The sequence below is a fragment of the Vigna unguiculata genome, chromosome 10, assembly GCF_004118075.2.
Source record: "Vigna unguiculata cultivar IT97K-499-35 chromosome 10, ASM411807v1, whole genome shotgun sequence".
Taxonomy (NCBI): Eukaryota; Viridiplantae; Streptophyta; class Magnoliopsida; order Fabales; family Fabaceae; genus Vigna; species Vigna unguiculata.
The window spans coordinates 33,701,342-33,718,860 of NC_040288.1; the positions used below are offsets into that span (position 1 = coordinate 33,701,342).

A 17,519-nucleotide genomic window follows, 5' to 3' on the forward strand; every position below is an offset into this window, starting at 1 on the left:
TTGAAGCCCCTGCAGACTCCTGTAATCTTTTAAACAATGTGAGTTAGCTCCTCCCGAGTTTGCCCGTTCGGTTTCGCTCGTGAAGGTCGAGGTTCCTCTTCCTAGGTTGCTTCGGCTGCTTGAACGAGCCTAGGAGGGTCGGGGTTGATGGTACGAGATCCTTACCAGATCTCTATTGTCTAATGGTGTCATACTTATTTCTCAAAGCCTTGAGCTCTTCCTCATATTCCCTCTGCATCTCATCCATGTGTCCTTGAATCCTCCACAACATCTCCCTTGTGTCAACGTGATCGTCTAAAGCATCCTCCTCATGTGTGTTTGTAAGACCTTCTTCGAGGGAAGGCTACCTCCAAGAAGATTAAAGACAAAATAACTGCAATATTCTTCACTTCCTTTATTCAATGTAATATTCACATACAAATAGCAAGAAAATGGTCTAACGGCATCAGACACGTCACCATTGCTCAGAAAACAAATCTAGCATATATCCTAACAACCCAAGAGAAATAATACCCTACACCCCAACTCACGTGCACCTCCTCCCCACTAATCAGTAGCATAGTCTTCTAGATACTTGGGCCTGACTCTATTACGTTTAGGCTTGACATGTGTAATTGGGTTGTCTATCTCATAGTCCTTTGAATTCACTGGTTCACCATTCTCATTTAGGTTCATAACATACCGTTCCCCTTCCACAATTACCTTGTCCTCAAGGTGTAAACTAGGGAACTCGATGAGCAATTCCTGAATAGACTCCCAAGTTGAGTCTTCTGGATACAATCCTTGCCATTGAATTAAAGCTTGAGTGTTGCCGGAACCTTCTACCTTACGCCAATCCAAAATTGCTAATGGATGAATCTTGGGTTGGTTATTATGCGCCTCTTCCGGTAATGAGAGACTAGGCTCTGTAACATCTCCATGACATGGTTTCAATTTGGAAACATGAAATATTGGATGAATTTTGGATTTCGGGGGTAAGGCTAGCTCGAAAGCCACTTCACCTATTTGTCTAGTAACAGTAAAAGGGCCATAATAACGTTTTTCCAACTTTTGAATTCGCGAACCTCCCACTGATACCTGTCGATAAGGCCTTAATTTAACAAATACTTGGTCACCCACCTTAAAAGAGTGTTGGAGGCGCTTCTTATCAGCATAGAGCTTCATTGAATCTTGAGCTTTACGTAGTTTAGAACGCAACTTTGCTATGAGCATTTCACGGTTGGACATTTCTGTGTCCACAGCTTCATTTTGACTGGTTCTCGCAATATATTAAGGTAAAGTTGGTGCAGGTTTGTTGTAGACCACTTCAAAGGGAGTCATATCGGTGGAACTATGTTTGGCGGTGTTGTAGTGTCATTCTGCCCAGTGTAAGTATTTTCCCCATTGCTTGGGTTGATCATGAACAAAAGCTCGAAGGTATTGTTGCAAAACCTTATTCACGACCTCTGTTTGACCATCACTTTGAGGATGATAAGCCGTGGACATCCGTAATTTAGTGCCGCTGAGCCGAAAAAGTTCTTGCCAAAATTTGCTCATGAAGATGGGGTCACGATCTGATACGATACTCTTAGGCATTCCATGAAGTTTGCACACCAGAACAGCAAATAGTTCCGCAACTATAATTGCAGTGAAGGCGGTGGGAAGCATTCCAAAGTGGGCAGCCTTAGAGAAACGGTCAACTACAACCAAGATAACAATGTAGTTTTGGAAAGAAGGGAGGCCTGTGATAAAGTCCAGAGAGATGTCCTCCCATACTGTCGTGGGTAGGGGTAGGGGTTGCAACAACCCATAAGGCAATTGTGAGGGTGACTTTATTTGTTGACATGTAATACATTTCTTTACGTATTTTGTGACATCGTGTTTCATGCCCATCCAATAAAAGTTTTCACTAAGTCTCCCATAGGTCCGGTGGACTCCCGCATGACCCGCCATAGGTGTAGAATGGAATTCTTCGAGCAACACTTGCTTAAGAGGAGAGTTGGCTGCGATGAAAATTCTACCTTTGTAAAATAAGACTCCTTGGATGATCTTGTACTCCGGATGTTGAGTTGGGCAGCGAAGGACCGCTTGATACTGGTCTTTTAAGATAGGGTTGGAGGAATACTCAGCTTGTATTTTGGACACAAGGTCACATCGAGATACTATAAGTCCTAGCAATTGCGGTTCATCTTCATGCATTCTACTTAGGGCGTCTGCCACACAATTTGCAGCTCCAGGTTTATACACAATCTCATATGAAAAACCCATCAACTTGGATAAATATATTGTTGTTCAGGTGTTTGCACCACTTGAGTCATGAGTTCACAGAGACTTCGTTGATCTGTGTGAATGGTGAATTTTCTGCCCAACAAATATGTCCTCCATTTTTTTACTGCCGCCGTTATAGCATGTAATTCTCTAACATAGGTTGAAGCTGATAAAAGTTTTGGGCAAAACTTCTTACTAAAATAGCAAATGGGATGACCCTTTTGCAATAACACTGCATCCATACCTTATCCTGATGCATCGGTTTCCAAAACAAAGTCTTCCTGAAAATTTGGAAGGGCTAACACCGGAGCTTGAGACATAACAGTCTTCAATTCGTCAAAAGCTAATTGAGCCTCGTTAGACCAAACAAAGGCATCTTTCTTGAGCAGATTTGTCAGAGGAGCAGCAATAGAGGCATAATGACGAATAAACTTGCGGTAAAAACCAGTCAACCCGAGCAAACCCCGCAACTGGTTTAATGAAGAAGGTGTCAGCCAACCTTGCATTGTCCTAATTTTCTCTGGATCTGGTCCCACCCCATGCCTAGAAATGATGTGCCCAAGATAATTGATGGAATTTGTCCAAACAAACACTTGGACTTCTTGAGAAAGAATTGATTGGAAATCAGACATTGGAAAACAATATCCAAATGCGAAAGATGCTCCTCCAGGGATTTACTGTAGATCAATATGTCGTCAAAGAAGACTATAACAAATCTTCTCAAATGTAGTTGGAACAACATATTCATTGTGGACTGAAATGAAGCAGGGGTGTTGCACAAGCCGAAGGGCATGACCAAGAATTCATAATGCCCTTCGTGAGTTCAGAAAGCAATTTTTGGTATATCAACTGGGCTCATGCGGATTTGGTGGTAACCGAATCTCAAATCCAACTTGGAAAACCATTGAGTTCCATGTAATTCGTCAATCAACTCATCTATTGAAGGGATTGGGAAACGATCTTTTATCGTGATGGCATTTAGGGCTCTATAATCAACGCAAAATCGCAATGTTCCATCTTTTTTGCGTACTAATAATACCGGAGAAGAGAAAGCGCTAGTACTTCTCTGAATAAGGCCTTCATTCATCATATCTCTGATTTGTCTTTCTATCTCATGCTTCTGAAAATAAGGGTACTGATACGGTCTAACATTTACTGGATTGGACCCTTCAAGGAGTGGAATATGATGATCAGTCTCACGAATAGGGGGAAGACCATGTGGTTCAGCAAACAATTGAGGGTATTTGCCATGTAGATCGCAAATATCGGGTATGACTTGAGGACAAGGTTGCTCCATGGGAGAAGGTATCAATTGTAATTGGAACATTTTCGCAATTCCATCAGTGACCATCAAGCGTCTCAATTGATGCGAGGAAGCCTCTTGCGGAACTTCGCGAGTTTGGCCTTCCAACTACACCATTTCGCCATCCTTAATAAACTTCATTGTCAGTTTTTCATAGTCTGTAAGTACCGGCCCCAAGGTAGTAAGCCATTGAACTCCCAATACCAGCTCTGCTCCACTTAATGGCAAAACAAATAGGTCAACTAGAAATTTGTGTGTCCCTAGATGCAAGGGAACTTGCTTGCACACAGATTTACAAGAAAGCTCTTCACCGTTGCCAACAAGGACATGGAACCCTTGCGCTGGAACCGCTTGAAGACCTAAGAACTTAGCCTTTCGATCTTGTATGAAATTGTGAGTGCTGCCACTGTCCACCAAAATCGCAATGGATGAGGACTGGATGTGGCCCAAAACTCTCAGTGTCCGCGGAATGGAATGGCCCAATAAGGCATTGAAACTAATTTGGGCTGCAACATTATCTAGTGGATTGGGTGGGTCGGTTTGATCTTGGGTTTCAGCCTGCAATAAACGGGTCAAATCCCCCTCTGCATCTTCCGATTCAGCAATCAATAACATAAATTGCTTCTTACATTTGTGTCCAGGTTTGTACTTGTCATCACAATAGTAACATAAACCCTTCTCTCTTCTATTTTGTAGTTCAGCGGTCGATAGTCGTTTTATAGGAGGATTATTTGTGTTTGGGCTCGATTGAGGAGGAAAGGAACTGTTTCGGATGGATACTGGTTTTGATGAAGGAAAATCAGTGTTTACTACTGATCTTTGGGCTATTGGTGTGAAACGCTGGGAACGAATAGAGGTTGCAATATCTGCAAATTTGTCCTCTTGCAACTTGGCTAGGCTAATAGCTTGTGACAATGAAATGGGTTGGAAAGCCTGCACCTCTCTTCTAATCTCGGGTTTTAACCCCGAAACAAAACAACTCAAAAAGAATGGAGGAGGTAATCCCACAATTCTATTGGCAAGGGATTCAAACTGAGCCTGATATTCTCTCACGTTGGTCGTTTGGCATAGCTTGAAAAGGGCCCCTTTAGGATCCTCATAGTGCGACGGCACAAACCTGATTTCTAGACAATGGATGAAAGTTGCCCATGAGGTCAATTGATTATTAGCATGCATCCATTGAAACCAATTGAGAGCCTCTCCTTCCATGGAAAATGAAGCTATTTGAAGTCGTTGCTCTTCCGGTATGTTGTGTAAGTCAAAATATTGTGTAATTTGAAAAATCCAGCTCAACGGATTAGATCCATCAAAACGCGGAATGTCTAGCTTTACTGTGGTGCGGGAAAATGGAAGAATCCTGTTGTTAGAGGATTCCGGTCCGTTGTTGTGACGAGAGAGAACCTGTGCTTCGAGATTAGTCATGCGATTGGTCATTTCCTCCTGAAAGATTCGTTGATTCGCCAACAGCTGGTTCATAGTTGCTTCGAGCTTATCCTGATTTTTTGATGATCCTGTCATGGTCGCTAAAAAAGAACTCTCAATGAAAGCACCAGAATGTAAGACCTTCTTCGAGGGAAGGCTACCTCCAAGAAGATAAAAGACAAAATAACTGCAATATTCTTCACTTCCTTTATTCAATGCAATATTCACACACAAATAGCAAGGAAATGGTCTAACGACATCAGGCACGTCATCATTGCTCAGAAAACAAATCTAGCATATATCCTAACAACCCAAGAGAAATAATACCCTGCACCCCAACTCACGTGCACCTCCTCCCCACTAATCAGTAGCATAGTCTTCTAGATACTTGGGCCTGGCTCTATTACGTTTGGGCTTGACATGTGTAATTGGGTTGTCTATCTCACAGTCCTCTGAATTCACTGGTTCACCATTCTCATTTAGGTTCATAACAGTGTTACTTGTCATGTTTCTTGTGGTCACCATATAAGTTTAAGTAGAATGATCATCGCCTTACGGTGGGTGTCAAAATGTTTCGGGTATAAGAATATCATGTCCACTCAAAAATTTCCATGTTCTCCAAAGCTCCATTCTTGTTATCCGTTTGGTGGTCTTGTTCGTCAACCGATCTATGTGTACCTGTCAAAGGTGCTCCAATGTTAGAGTTAACGATTGATCAATCGATTAATGCAATAAATGTTGTAATTAGTGTAAAACAAAAGTTTCAAAAACCATACCTTTGACTTATATTTATAAATTTTCTCATGGGTATGTAATTAGGGTCGGTCTAATTACGGTCCAATCTCTTTTAATCCTGATTTCTGATTTGATTACACTAATAGGAGATTAACATTAACGTCATTCGACACGATGGGTCGAACAACGCAACACCTAATCTGTATAAAAGACTAGGGTGAAGTCCTATAGACAATCCAATTGAGGATACCAAAAATGGCCACTCAACACGGTCGATTGACTACTAATCGCATCTCTGAAATTCTTCTTCGAAGTAATCTCACACGATCAATGTTTAATTATTTGATCACATTTCTAAAAATGTTCTTTAAAATAATCTCATATAACCAATGACCAAATGTTTAATGACATATATAGAAATCTTCTTCAAAATAACCTCACATCACTGTTCAATTAAGATACTAAACCGACCCATACAGTATAGAATGCATGGCAAAGGATAAGTTCCATCTCACCATTTGAATATAGTATTTCTCAGTAAAAGGGAACTTCAATCAATCTTAACTAGAATGCTAACATCATAAAACCACGACAGGTTTTGAAAGATTAAGTTATTATTCAAAATTCGAGAGATAATTTTTCGAATATTTAATTTTCAAAGACAAAACCGTCACGCGCGTGCTGCATGGAGCTATATAATATTATGGATTAAACTTTAATCTCTATTTTAAAAATATTACATGCATATTTAATAGAAATTGGTATTGTCATATCATATCAATTAATAAAATAATATGACCATATGATAAATTTTTATTGAATGCTTTGCCCCACATATTCATTAAATTCTTTTATGATCAGAACAATTTTTCTTCTTCTGTGACATAAGAAGGATTGTTCCAGTTCGGAAGACTATGTTCCCTCTCAAACATTGGTCTTATTTTTCTTTTACATGTTATAAATAAATAATTTTGACAAATCAAACCAATATTAGTCATTGATAATCATAATTTTAAAATATGAAAAATTTGCATTGTAACAAATCAAACCAATATTAGTCATTGATAATCATATTTTTTTTATTAAAGAAATCATACTGAAGTATACTATTTTTATCACTTAAATTTTATGACTACTGAATAGTTAGAATACTCTAATTATTTTTCAGTTTCTATTAGACGTTAGGTTAATACGTTTGATATTTGTTATTAAAAATAAAATTCATCCCAAATTTAAATTAATTTCCAAATTATAATATATGGTTTATTTTTCAACTCCAATGAAGTTAAATTTAACTTAATTTCATCACCGTAACACATTCTTAAATTTCTTAAGAATGAGAAAAAGAATGATTCGAGTGAGCATATTCTCAAAATCCACCCTTCAACGTTTTGACTATGTGGCAGGTATGTTTGTCTTACTCTCACTCTCACCTAAATCCTTTCGCTCTTTCCTTTTTCTTTCGCTGTGTTTCCTTTCATCTGTTTCTCTAATCTTCATTCACTGCTTCAATTTCCACTCCAACCAAATCCATCGAATGCTTTATTTTTCCTCCGAAAACAATTCTTCAGTTTACGCTTTGTGTAAACTCAATCTGAATTTGTTGGATTTTCCCAACTATCCCAAACTGGGTATACTTGAAAACGGTTTATGAACTCTAATTCAACATGAAGTTCACATTTTTAGTTTATTCATGTGCATCTTCAATTTAACTTAGATTTGTCCGTAGCTTCCATCTTTGTTCATCTATGAAGGCATAGTGATAGTCTCACTCAAGCTTTCAGTATTCATTTTAGGGATGATACATAGAGTTGATTCTGTTGATCACTGTCTGATCAAACCCTAGTGGCATAGGTTTTAGTTTCTTGTTTATTTTGATTGTGAGCACTATTGTTTTGCCATTGATGTCATTTATGTGAACTTTCATATTTTTTAGGCGTACGAATTAGTATTTTGCTGTGTAAGTTTTTGTAGACATGCATAAAACATAGGCATTGATGTCATTTTTGTGTGGGCTTCCTGTCCTTGAGTGTGTTTATTGTCTGGCCTGTGCTCGTTGGGCATGGAAAAAATGTCTGTACAGTGCAGGCTATGAGAGTGAAAATTGGGGGCTGGCTACTGCACAAGAATTTGAGCCTGTTCCTCGGATCTGTCGGCTAATCTTAGCCGTCTACGAAGATGATGTTCGTAACCCTCAATGGGCTCCCGAAGGAGGTTATGGCATTAATCCTGATTGGGTTATCTTGCGGAAGGACTACGGCGATAACCAAGGCCGTGTTACACCATACATGATATACCTTGATCATGATCATGCTGAAATCATACTAGCTGTCAGTGGACTCAATTTAGCAAAGGAAAGTGATTATGTTGTTTTGCTTGATAATAAGCTCGGACAAGCTGAATTTCATGGTGGTTATGTTCATAATGGGTTATTGAAGGCAGCTGGATGGGTTTTTGATGCAGAATATGAGGTTCTTAGGAAGCTAGTGGCAGAAAATCCAACTTATATGTTAATATTTACAGGGCATTCTCTAGGGGCTGGGGTGGTGGCATTGTTGACAATGCTAGCAGTTCATAATCGAGACAAATTGGGTATACCGAGAAATAAGATCAGATGCTTTGCAATAGCTTCTCCTCGGTGTATGTCTCTCAACTTGGCTGTAAGATATGCAGATGTGATCAATTCTGTTGTACTCCAGGTTGTACAGTCTCCTTTTGATATGAACTTAGTACAACAACTTGACTGATTTACTTCTTGTAGTCTTGTTTAAAAGTACAAAATTGTTTGTTAATCTTTATCAAGATATCATATGCATGAAATCTGCCGTTTCATTTAGGTTGTGAGTGAAGCCTCTGAATTCTTTTTTGTACACATTATTAAAGGGAGGATCTACTGAAAAAACAAGATGATTTGACAACTCTTAAGTGTGTTAAGTGTGGTGGAAGTAAACATGCTTCTCTTAGTGATGTAATAACATAAGGGTCTACTTGGATTTCTTTCTGGTGTTAAGTGTTGATGGATTTTATAATACATCTATATTTGCATGTCTAACAATTAGTAAATGATTTTCCTGAATTCGTGTTGCGAATTTATTTCATGTTTGGAAGATATATTTGTATAACTATATCCTAGATAATTGATGAGCTTGTATTCCTTGTTAGGATGAACATACTCTGTCAATGTGATATGCTGATTTAGAATGATTAAAGCAGTAACGATTTGCACTGTTGAAATTTAAGAATGAATACTCATACAATTTGTTAAGCAGAATTTGTTTGAGAAAAAGAAAAAAGAAAATTGATGTGCATCCAGAAAAAATATAGTGATTGATGAAAGAATGCTTTGAGAAATTTCAACAATTAGATGAATGTGTGCTCCACAGAATTAATATAATAATTGTTTTTGCGACAGGGATATTTATTCCATTATTATTCTTATTTATCAATTTATCAGTTCTGTGCACTAATTTTCTATGCTTTACTTTGACAAACCAGGATGATTTTTTACCTCGTACAACTGCTGCTTTGGAAGATGTCTTCAAATCACTTTTATGGTAAAAAAATCTTCATATTTTCCTCCTTCCCCTTCCTCCTTACATTGTGTTAGGATAGAGAATTCCACAAGTTCAAGGAAATTAAAATACATTCTTCATTTGTTTAATTTTAATTTTATTTGATTAGAGTATTTTAATTATCACCAAATACAAAATTTTATTCAAATGTTCTTTTATCAATGTTGGTCACAAATGTGACATTGGTCAAAGTTATCTTTTTGTTCTTGTTGGTTGAAGTTATTTGTTGACCATCTTTTTGATTGCTATTGATTGAAAATGGTACTACTTAAGCATAATGCAAAAGTTTCCTCAATCAACATAAGAAAAAATTCTGACCGATTTTGGGCAATAAATAACACTAGTGTCATTGATTAGAAAACAACTCTTGTTGACATCCATTAACTAATAATACCAAAAAATTCAACTAAACAAAACTAGTTGACATCAATTGAAAAACAGTCTCGCCAACATTGGCCGAGAAAATGCTGACCAATGTTGACTGAGAACTAAATTTGTCTTGTGTCATTGGAAAAGTAATCCTAACAATGTCAACAAAAAGTACCCCATCAATTGAAAAACTTTAACTTAGATTGGCAAGAAGATAATCTTCCTGGTTAATGTCAACTATGAGATGTTGATAAACAACTATGACATCCACAGAAAATAACACCAATTAATGTGATGAGAAAATGAATGGAGGGACCATTTTGGTATTTAGTTTGGGATGAATATTGACGTCCCATTCAAGAAAGATAAGAAGGGGAGTGATAAGTCTTAGGGTTGATTTCTGCAAATTTGATTGCTGCAAATTACTTTTATAAGATCAATACTTGGGTTTTTATTAATCATAACTCCATAAAGTTCTCAAAAAGAAACTTAATTTTCTTTCAAAATTGATACATCTCCCATTGCATTACAACACGTTTTTATAGGCTAAATTATGTGTCACTCTTGACAATAATAATAAGGTCTGCTAAATTCCACCTTAATTTCCACTAAGTAGTCTTTATTGTTCATTAGCAATTAACTCCAACTAGTGTTGTCTTTAATTCCACTATATGTGTCATTATTTCCTACCATGAGAAAATGATGGTTTACCTTCTCTTGTGGTTTTTAGTCTTCCATTGTGACAATTAAGCCTAATTAAAAAACATAATAAAAATTACAAAGAATACTCAATTATATTGACCTCCTCTAGATCGCATCATAACATTAGTGAAAAAAATTGTTTGACACTTGTCAAAACGCACTGCCAATGTGGACCAAGAAAATACTAGTTAACATCATCTAAGAAATAACATTAGCTTACATTGGTGAAAAAATAACTTTGGCAATGTCATCTGAAAAATGATCCCGATCAATATCTGTCTTAAGGAAACCGACTAGACATCTGCCATAAAATCGAGGTGGAGTTGAGTATGCATTGAGTGAGTGAACAACATTCTAGTTGAGGACAAGCTGACTATGCCCCAACCTCAAATGGGGCCGAGTTTGTTAGAATTATAGGACTGAGATCAAGAGGGGTATGTGGATTGAACTATCACCAATTTTTGAAGAGAAAGATCAAATGCTTTATCAAATTTATTGAACAAGAAAGCAGCAGACAATAATTAATGTATAAAGATGATTGATTGCAAAAGAACAAGAAAATTTACAATTATCAAGTATAGAAGATAGAGAGAGAAAAGAAAAACAAGATTTATACTTATTCACACGATAATCATAGCTACATCCAATTGTTCAGCCACTCCAGCCAAACTTATCCTCTAAACTTTCTAGTTTTGCGAGCACTCTAAAAACAAGAAAGAAACCCCAAGAACTATTGTCTTGAACTCTACAAGACTTTATAGTTCATCCTCTTGTGACACCCTATCACAAGAACAACATGGAAACCCTATCCAAGTTCGCACCCTTACCAGAAAAACAATTCAATATCACCTAAAAAAGTTTAAGCACAGAAGAAAAACTACAAAGTCAGGTGATTACTTAAATGTTCTTCTTTGCCAAGGTCTTTATCACCAAATTCAAGCAAGATGTCTCCAAGAAGAATTGTATTACTCAAGTCTCAGTCTGTCTCAGTAGACAAAGTGTTTTCAGAAAGAATGCAACTGATTTCGTGTAATTTGATTTTCAAATGAGGGAGATATAAAGATTTCAGAACCTGATAGTTTTAATTGATTAAAACACAGCTTAGAAGCCTATCAGGCTTTTAATATGTTAAAATAGGATAAGTTTTTCAAATTTTCATGCATATGCATTGGATTAGTACAATGAAGCTCTTGCTGTTAAAACGGGTTACAGTGGTTGTTATCCTTTATTGGCAGTTGGCCCTGTTTGTTGTGTATAATGTGCTTAAAGGATACCTGCACATTGGAGGAGAAGAAGCTCAGAGATCCAAGGCGTCTATATGCACCTGGTCGGCTCTATCACATTGTGGAGCGAAAACCATTTAGGTAAAGTATGATACTCTCAAATTTTACTTTTTTATTTATCTCATAGCTGTGGCATCTTATTGAGCTCCCTCTAATTAAAGGAAGACTTCTCACTGGCCTTACTATAGTCGCTATGCAATCATGCATTTAATAAAAATGTATCCAATACTCTTCATTTTGAACATTATCCAACACAGTAGTGAGTGAACTAATTTTGGAGGACTATAGTGATTGTAGTCAAGGTAATTGGTTTTATCCTTTAAATTCTATCGATGCATATTGTAATTGGAAAAAAGAAAAACTGAATAACATTCTTCTGTATTATTCTTTAAGAAAGATACAAGAGTTTATATATAGTAAAATAAAAACTAAACAGACTATATCTGCATAATTGAATGCCTTATTATTACCTAATAGGTAATAAGGCATTCAGTTAACAGTCCATATGCATGGGGTTTTCCCTGAAAGATTTTACACAGCTGCAAGCAAATTTACCTTATTTTTATTTTGTTCACCTATTAACCATGTGACTTTTGTGCAAATTGTTCACCCTAAACCCTAAATGCATGTATTCCCTCTGATTTAGTTGAGAAGCAGGCCTTTATGCATTAAACCTTTTCTCATCCTACTTTCCCTTTGATTTTTTCTCATTCCTAGAGAGTTGAACATAAAAATCTTGCAACTTTGTGTAAGGTTGTGCATGTGTGTAAGACAAAGAAAGTTGCACTTTATAATTTTCAACGGTAGATAAATTTTCAATAGAATATTGTAAATGTCCTGTCAGTACTCAAGATTCAACAGTTTTTCTGTGTGCACATGTGAGTGTGCCCGCTTATGCTATTATCTAATGTTTCTGGAATAGGATTTATTGAGTTTGACATTTGAGTCTTCCGAAGTATGACCCATGGTTTCATATCTGCATTTACGTTTGAAAGGTTCTTTTAATCTACTTTTATGTATGCTTAAAGGATAAAGTGATCAAATTAGAAGAGCAGAATGTTATCTATATGCAGTAATAATTAGGATTATAGTCTCTTCTGGTTGCAGGTTGGGAAGATTTCCACCTGTTGTTAGGACAGCAGTACCTGTTGATGGGAGGTTTGAGCATTTAGTTCTTTCTTGCAATGCAACTTCTGACCATGCCATCATTTGGATAGAGAGAGAATCCCGACGGGCACTCAGTGTAAGCAATAAGATTTATTCAATAATAACAGAGTTGTCTACCAAAACAGTATATATAAAGTAACTACTTCTCTGCAATTTGTGCTTTAATGATATTCCAAAACCTGGCTTATATTCAATGATTCATTATAGCAGTGCAACTTTTTCTTAAAAGGTGATTCCAGTCCTACTTGTACTGCTTAAGCACTCATGATATTGGGTGAGTTTGTTTGTGATTTTTTATTTAAAAAGTTTTTTTTAATAAAATAAGCAGATTTCTGCTTCTTTTTTTTGTGTTTGTCTAATCTAATTTTTTAAACAGTAGTTTTTTTTTTTTGGAGAAGCAAATATTTTCTTCTTAAATTAGTGATTTTTTAAAAAATTCATATTTTGAAAAACTTATTTTATATTTAACCGAACTGGCCCATTTTTAATTTCTGCTCCTACCGTTACTTTTAAAGATAAAATATTATCCCAGGTCTTTCTTACATATACTCTCTTAATTTTTGTGTGCAATAATCTTCACTTTCTTCTTTCCTATACTTTCCCTTTTCACCAGAGTTTAAATTCCATAGTTTTTTATTTGTTAACTTTTCCCATAACCCCACATGATGTATCATGATGTCCACCACCTCTAAAGACTTGTGAAAGTACCAATATTCTGCATATCAAACTTAATTGCTCACTCTTGGACAGTTGGACTAACTTATTTACCCAATCCAGTTATAGATATATTTTCTTTAATCAAAGGATTGAATGTTATTGCATCACCTTACAGGCTGCAATCCAAACCAAGTTAGCACAATAACATGTAACAATCATGTGCAGTATTCTTAGTACAATTAAAAAAAATACAAAAATGGGAAATCAAACCAAAACCCACTAAGAAAATATCTAATGTGGGAGACCAAATCTACGAAAAAAAGGGACAATAGGAGGTACTCCATCCCACCCAGTAAAAGCTAAAGTTCTAAGACCATAAACAACTAAACCATCCCCACACCTATTTCCGTCCCTATAAGTGTGTGAAAATCTAAACTGTATACCATTTAATAGAATTCAAAACATTATTCCATCTATTCCATAATTTCCTAGAAACTAAACTATCAACAAAGCTTTCACAGTGAGCAAGGAATCCATCTCCAACCGCAGTGCTCTCCAACCTTTTTGAATAGTGATATCAATAGCCTGAATAACATCCGGGAGTTCAGCTTCAAAAACTGAATTTTCTTGTATAAATTTTTCCCAAAACCCATGATCTCTCTGCTCTTGAAGCCTAAAATCCCACCACCGGACACACACACACCCCTCTAGAGCATGAAAAGAAACCATTCAGCCTGGAATTGATCAGCACAGATAATTTAGCAAAATTTAAAAGTAAAAGAATCCAATTACAAAAAAATGTCATGGTAACCATAGGCTTTTAGAACAACTATTTAGATGTTCCAATCAATGGTGTCAAAAGCTTTTCCAATATTAATCTTGAGAGCAATGTTTCCAGAAGAGCACTTCCTGTCTATAAATTTATGGACTCTGAAACTGTGCCTATGCAGTCAGTGATACTCTTCCTGGAACGGACCTCTTTGTTAGGGAGAGATGAGGTTCCCTACAACCAAAGCTAATCTATCAGAAAGAATTTAGAAAAAAATCTTATATTTGAAATTAGCCAAACCTATTGGTCTTAAAATTCCAATTACATTTGCACCGGGTTCTTTAGGAATTAGGATAATGTGGTTGGAATTATAATTAGTAAGAATTCATCAGTTCCTGAGAAACTTGTTAGGATAAGCAGACATGTAACCTCTTCTTCCTGAGCATTGGCCTGAATGTAGTATTAAAGAAGAAGAGCGGTAGATAATATTGATATATGTATGAATGTTGATGTTGAGCATCATGCATATTTCAATATTATTGTCGCCCTTGCTTTGATATTACATTCAGGCGCCAAAGCAGTGACACTCTATCTTATTGGTCGTTGTACTCAAGCCATGTATATCAACGCATAATTTGTCACGAGTGATCCATGTATTCAGCAAGCCTTACATCAATTTTTTAGGGCCTAGCACAACCCTCCTACTTTACCTGAGCTTGGTATGAATTGTGGGATGAGGTTAAAAGTCCTAATTTAATCTATAACTTTTTATTCCTTTTAATAAACCCTATTGCTTAATTTGACTTTGATTTCCAATTTAAATTTTTAATCTTGATAAACTATATTAAATTGAAGATATCTTTCTTTTTTTAGATAAATTGAATTTTATTATTATTATTTTCTTATTCTAGCTAATTTTATTTTGATTTTAAACATTATATATATATATATATATATATATAATATTAAAAAAGATTAATTGTCTTATTGGAATACTTTATTTCTATGATTTATTCCTCTCTTTTAATAATTTTATCTATTTAATTTATCCTGTCTAATAAAATTGAATATTCAATATTACCAATGTAAACACTTAATCCCATCTCTTTAATTTGGTTTTATTTATAAATTTTGCATTAATCAAATAGTTTCCATACACTTCAAGAACACGGCTAGTTATATTTGTAATTGTTTACTTTCACTAGTAGAGATATTATGATACTGTCAAGCACTTGGTCACATTTTCTACTTATGTTCTTATGATACCATTGACGAATAGCCATTGATTAAGAAAATTTAGAAAACCACATGGTAAATGTTTCAGTGCAGTCATTCCTGAAGTATCTATCACATCTCGATCTTTCCCCAACCTTAGTAGACATTAGTAAGCATTTTCCCTCTTGTTAGTGTGTTAAGTGTGTTTCTACAGATACTGGTGGTGACTGTCTTCTGTAGATTTTTGTAAGTTGAACTCTTTGTACACTAACTGGGTTTTTGGAATGTAATTGTTTTTATTTTTCAGCTTTCTGAAGGAACTTAAGAAAAAATATTCTATTATTTGATATATGGTATTTTCTGTGATCAGTTAATGCGAGACAGAGACGATCATATGGAGATTCCAGCAAAACAGAGGATGGAGAGGCATGAATCCATAGCTCGAGAACACAGTGAAGAGTACCATGCAGCCCTTCAGAGAGCAGTTGCTTTGGATATTCCACAAGCATACTCTCCTTCATCCTATGGAACATTTCATGAAATTGATGTTGGAGAGGATTCTGGAAGATCAAGTGAAGGTTCCTCCTTCTTTCATAAGAAAAGAACACAAAGTTGGAATGAATTTGTTGGACGTTTGTTTGATGTGGATGATTCAGGTCATATGGTGTTCAAAAAGACACCTCCATGAAATATTTCTCCCTATCTAAGCTTAATAAAGCACTATTTGTTTCTTCTTTGCTTCATTTTGGACTATTTCTTCCTCAATCTCAATAATAGCAGTTTATACTCTTTTTTTTTAAGTTTTGGATTAGTCAATTTGAAATACAAAACCTTCATTATAAATTAATCTTTTTGAACACCTTTTCTAAATTTTGGATTAACAGGTACGAAGGTTCCACCTTTCCATTTTACTTTTCCTTAACAAAAGAGGATGTAAGATTATTCAATAATGGTATCTGAAAAACATTTTCAACAAGTCTTTCTAAGAAAGAAAATTAATAAGAAAATAATAAATAAATTTTTCATCAGCCAGTTTAGAAATAAAAAGTAAAAATTTGGAGAATTTATTAGATATTTAAAAAAAAATTATCTAAATAAACTATAACTTTATTCCAAAAATGAATAGAGTGAATCAACACAATTATCATGGCACACTCTAACTAAATATAATAAAAACTATGAGTGACACTCCTTAACTAAGATGGATGATTTTGTTGTTTTTTATGGTTTTTAATAAATATTAATCAATAACAAAGCATGGATTTAGATAAATAGTTTAATTAAATACTCATTAAACAAGTGTTTAATTAAGTTGTTTACCTAAATCCACCTTAGAGACCAATAAGTATAAATTGATTTGATAGTTGATATAGGTATAAATGGTGACAAATAGTAAGTGACCAACTATTTAATGATAACTCTACAAATTTACTTTTATTTTGATACATAATGATGCCCACTCCAGATCACTGAACAGTATAGTTAGCTAAGATGTTCAGATATGATACGTGTATCGGATATGATACGTATCTAATACGTCGATATGTTTATTTTTAAAATAATAAAATACGATACATAATAGATACGTGATATATGAATATTGAAAATGTGTACAATAATTTTTACAAACATAATAAATATATGATTGTTAATGATTCTTGTGTGTGAAAAAAAAATTTCTTTTACTGATTTTTTTTTTAAACAACTTAAAATGTTTCATACTTTTTCTGAAATTTATGATACTTAAATTATTGTTATAAAAAATATAGTCAAGTATGTGGAAACTTATGATTTTTTTTATTTTGTAAAATATTAAATACTATTGTCGTAGTATGTCCAATAATCTCGTATCAATTGAAAGTTAATTAAAAAAATAATTTAAATATATCTTCTTTCTTTTATCTTTGTTTTGTCCTTTAACGATAAAATCGAGCTTTAATCGACTCTGATGTTATATCAATAAACTTGAAATCTGAATAACTATTATATTCACCATTTAGTTAATATTTTAATTTCAAATTTTTTTATCACATTTCCTTTAATGAAGCTAGATGTTTATGAAGCATTCCATCTACATA

At 35.0% G+C, this 17,519-nt stretch overlaps 3 protein-coding genes across 3 annotated transcripts; 1 reads left to right on the top strand and 2 right to left on the bottom strand.

Annotated features, from left to right (window-relative positions):
- Positions 1-2,492: 2,492 nt before the first annotated feature.
- On the bottom strand, positions 2,493-2,879 carry LOC114165576 (uncharacterized mitochondrial protein AtMg00860-like). The gene has a single exon (XM_028050163.1). It carries the CDS (start codon positions 2,877-2,879, stop codon positions 2,493-2,495), a length of 387 nt encoding a protein of 128 aa, XP_027905964.1.
- Positions 2,880-3,070: 191 nt separating this feature from the next.
- Positions 3,071-5,068, bottom strand: LOC114165577. Its single transcript, XM_028050164.1, has 2 exons — positions 3,719-5,068; positions 3,071-3,658 (listed from the first exon to the last, which is right to left on the bottom strand). Exons 1-2 carry the CDS (start codon positions 5,066-5,068, stop codon positions 3,071-3,073), a joined length of 1,938 nt encoding a protein of 645 aa, XP_027905965.1.
- A 2,004-nt stretch (positions 5,069-7,072) lies between these two features.
- LOC114166995 lies at positions 7,073-16,184 on the top strand. The gene is made up of 5 exons (XM_028051882.1): positions 7,073-8,406; positions 9,203-9,261; positions 11,586-11,714; positions 12,741-12,876; positions 15,812-16,184. The coding sequence occupies exons 1-5, from the start codon at positions 7,705-7,707 to the stop codon at positions 16,127-16,129; spliced, it is 1,344 nt and encodes a 447-aa protein (XP_027907683.1). The 5' UTR covers positions 7,073-7,704; the 3' UTR covers positions 16,130-16,184.
- Positions 16,185-17,519: the final 1,335 nt, after the last annotated feature.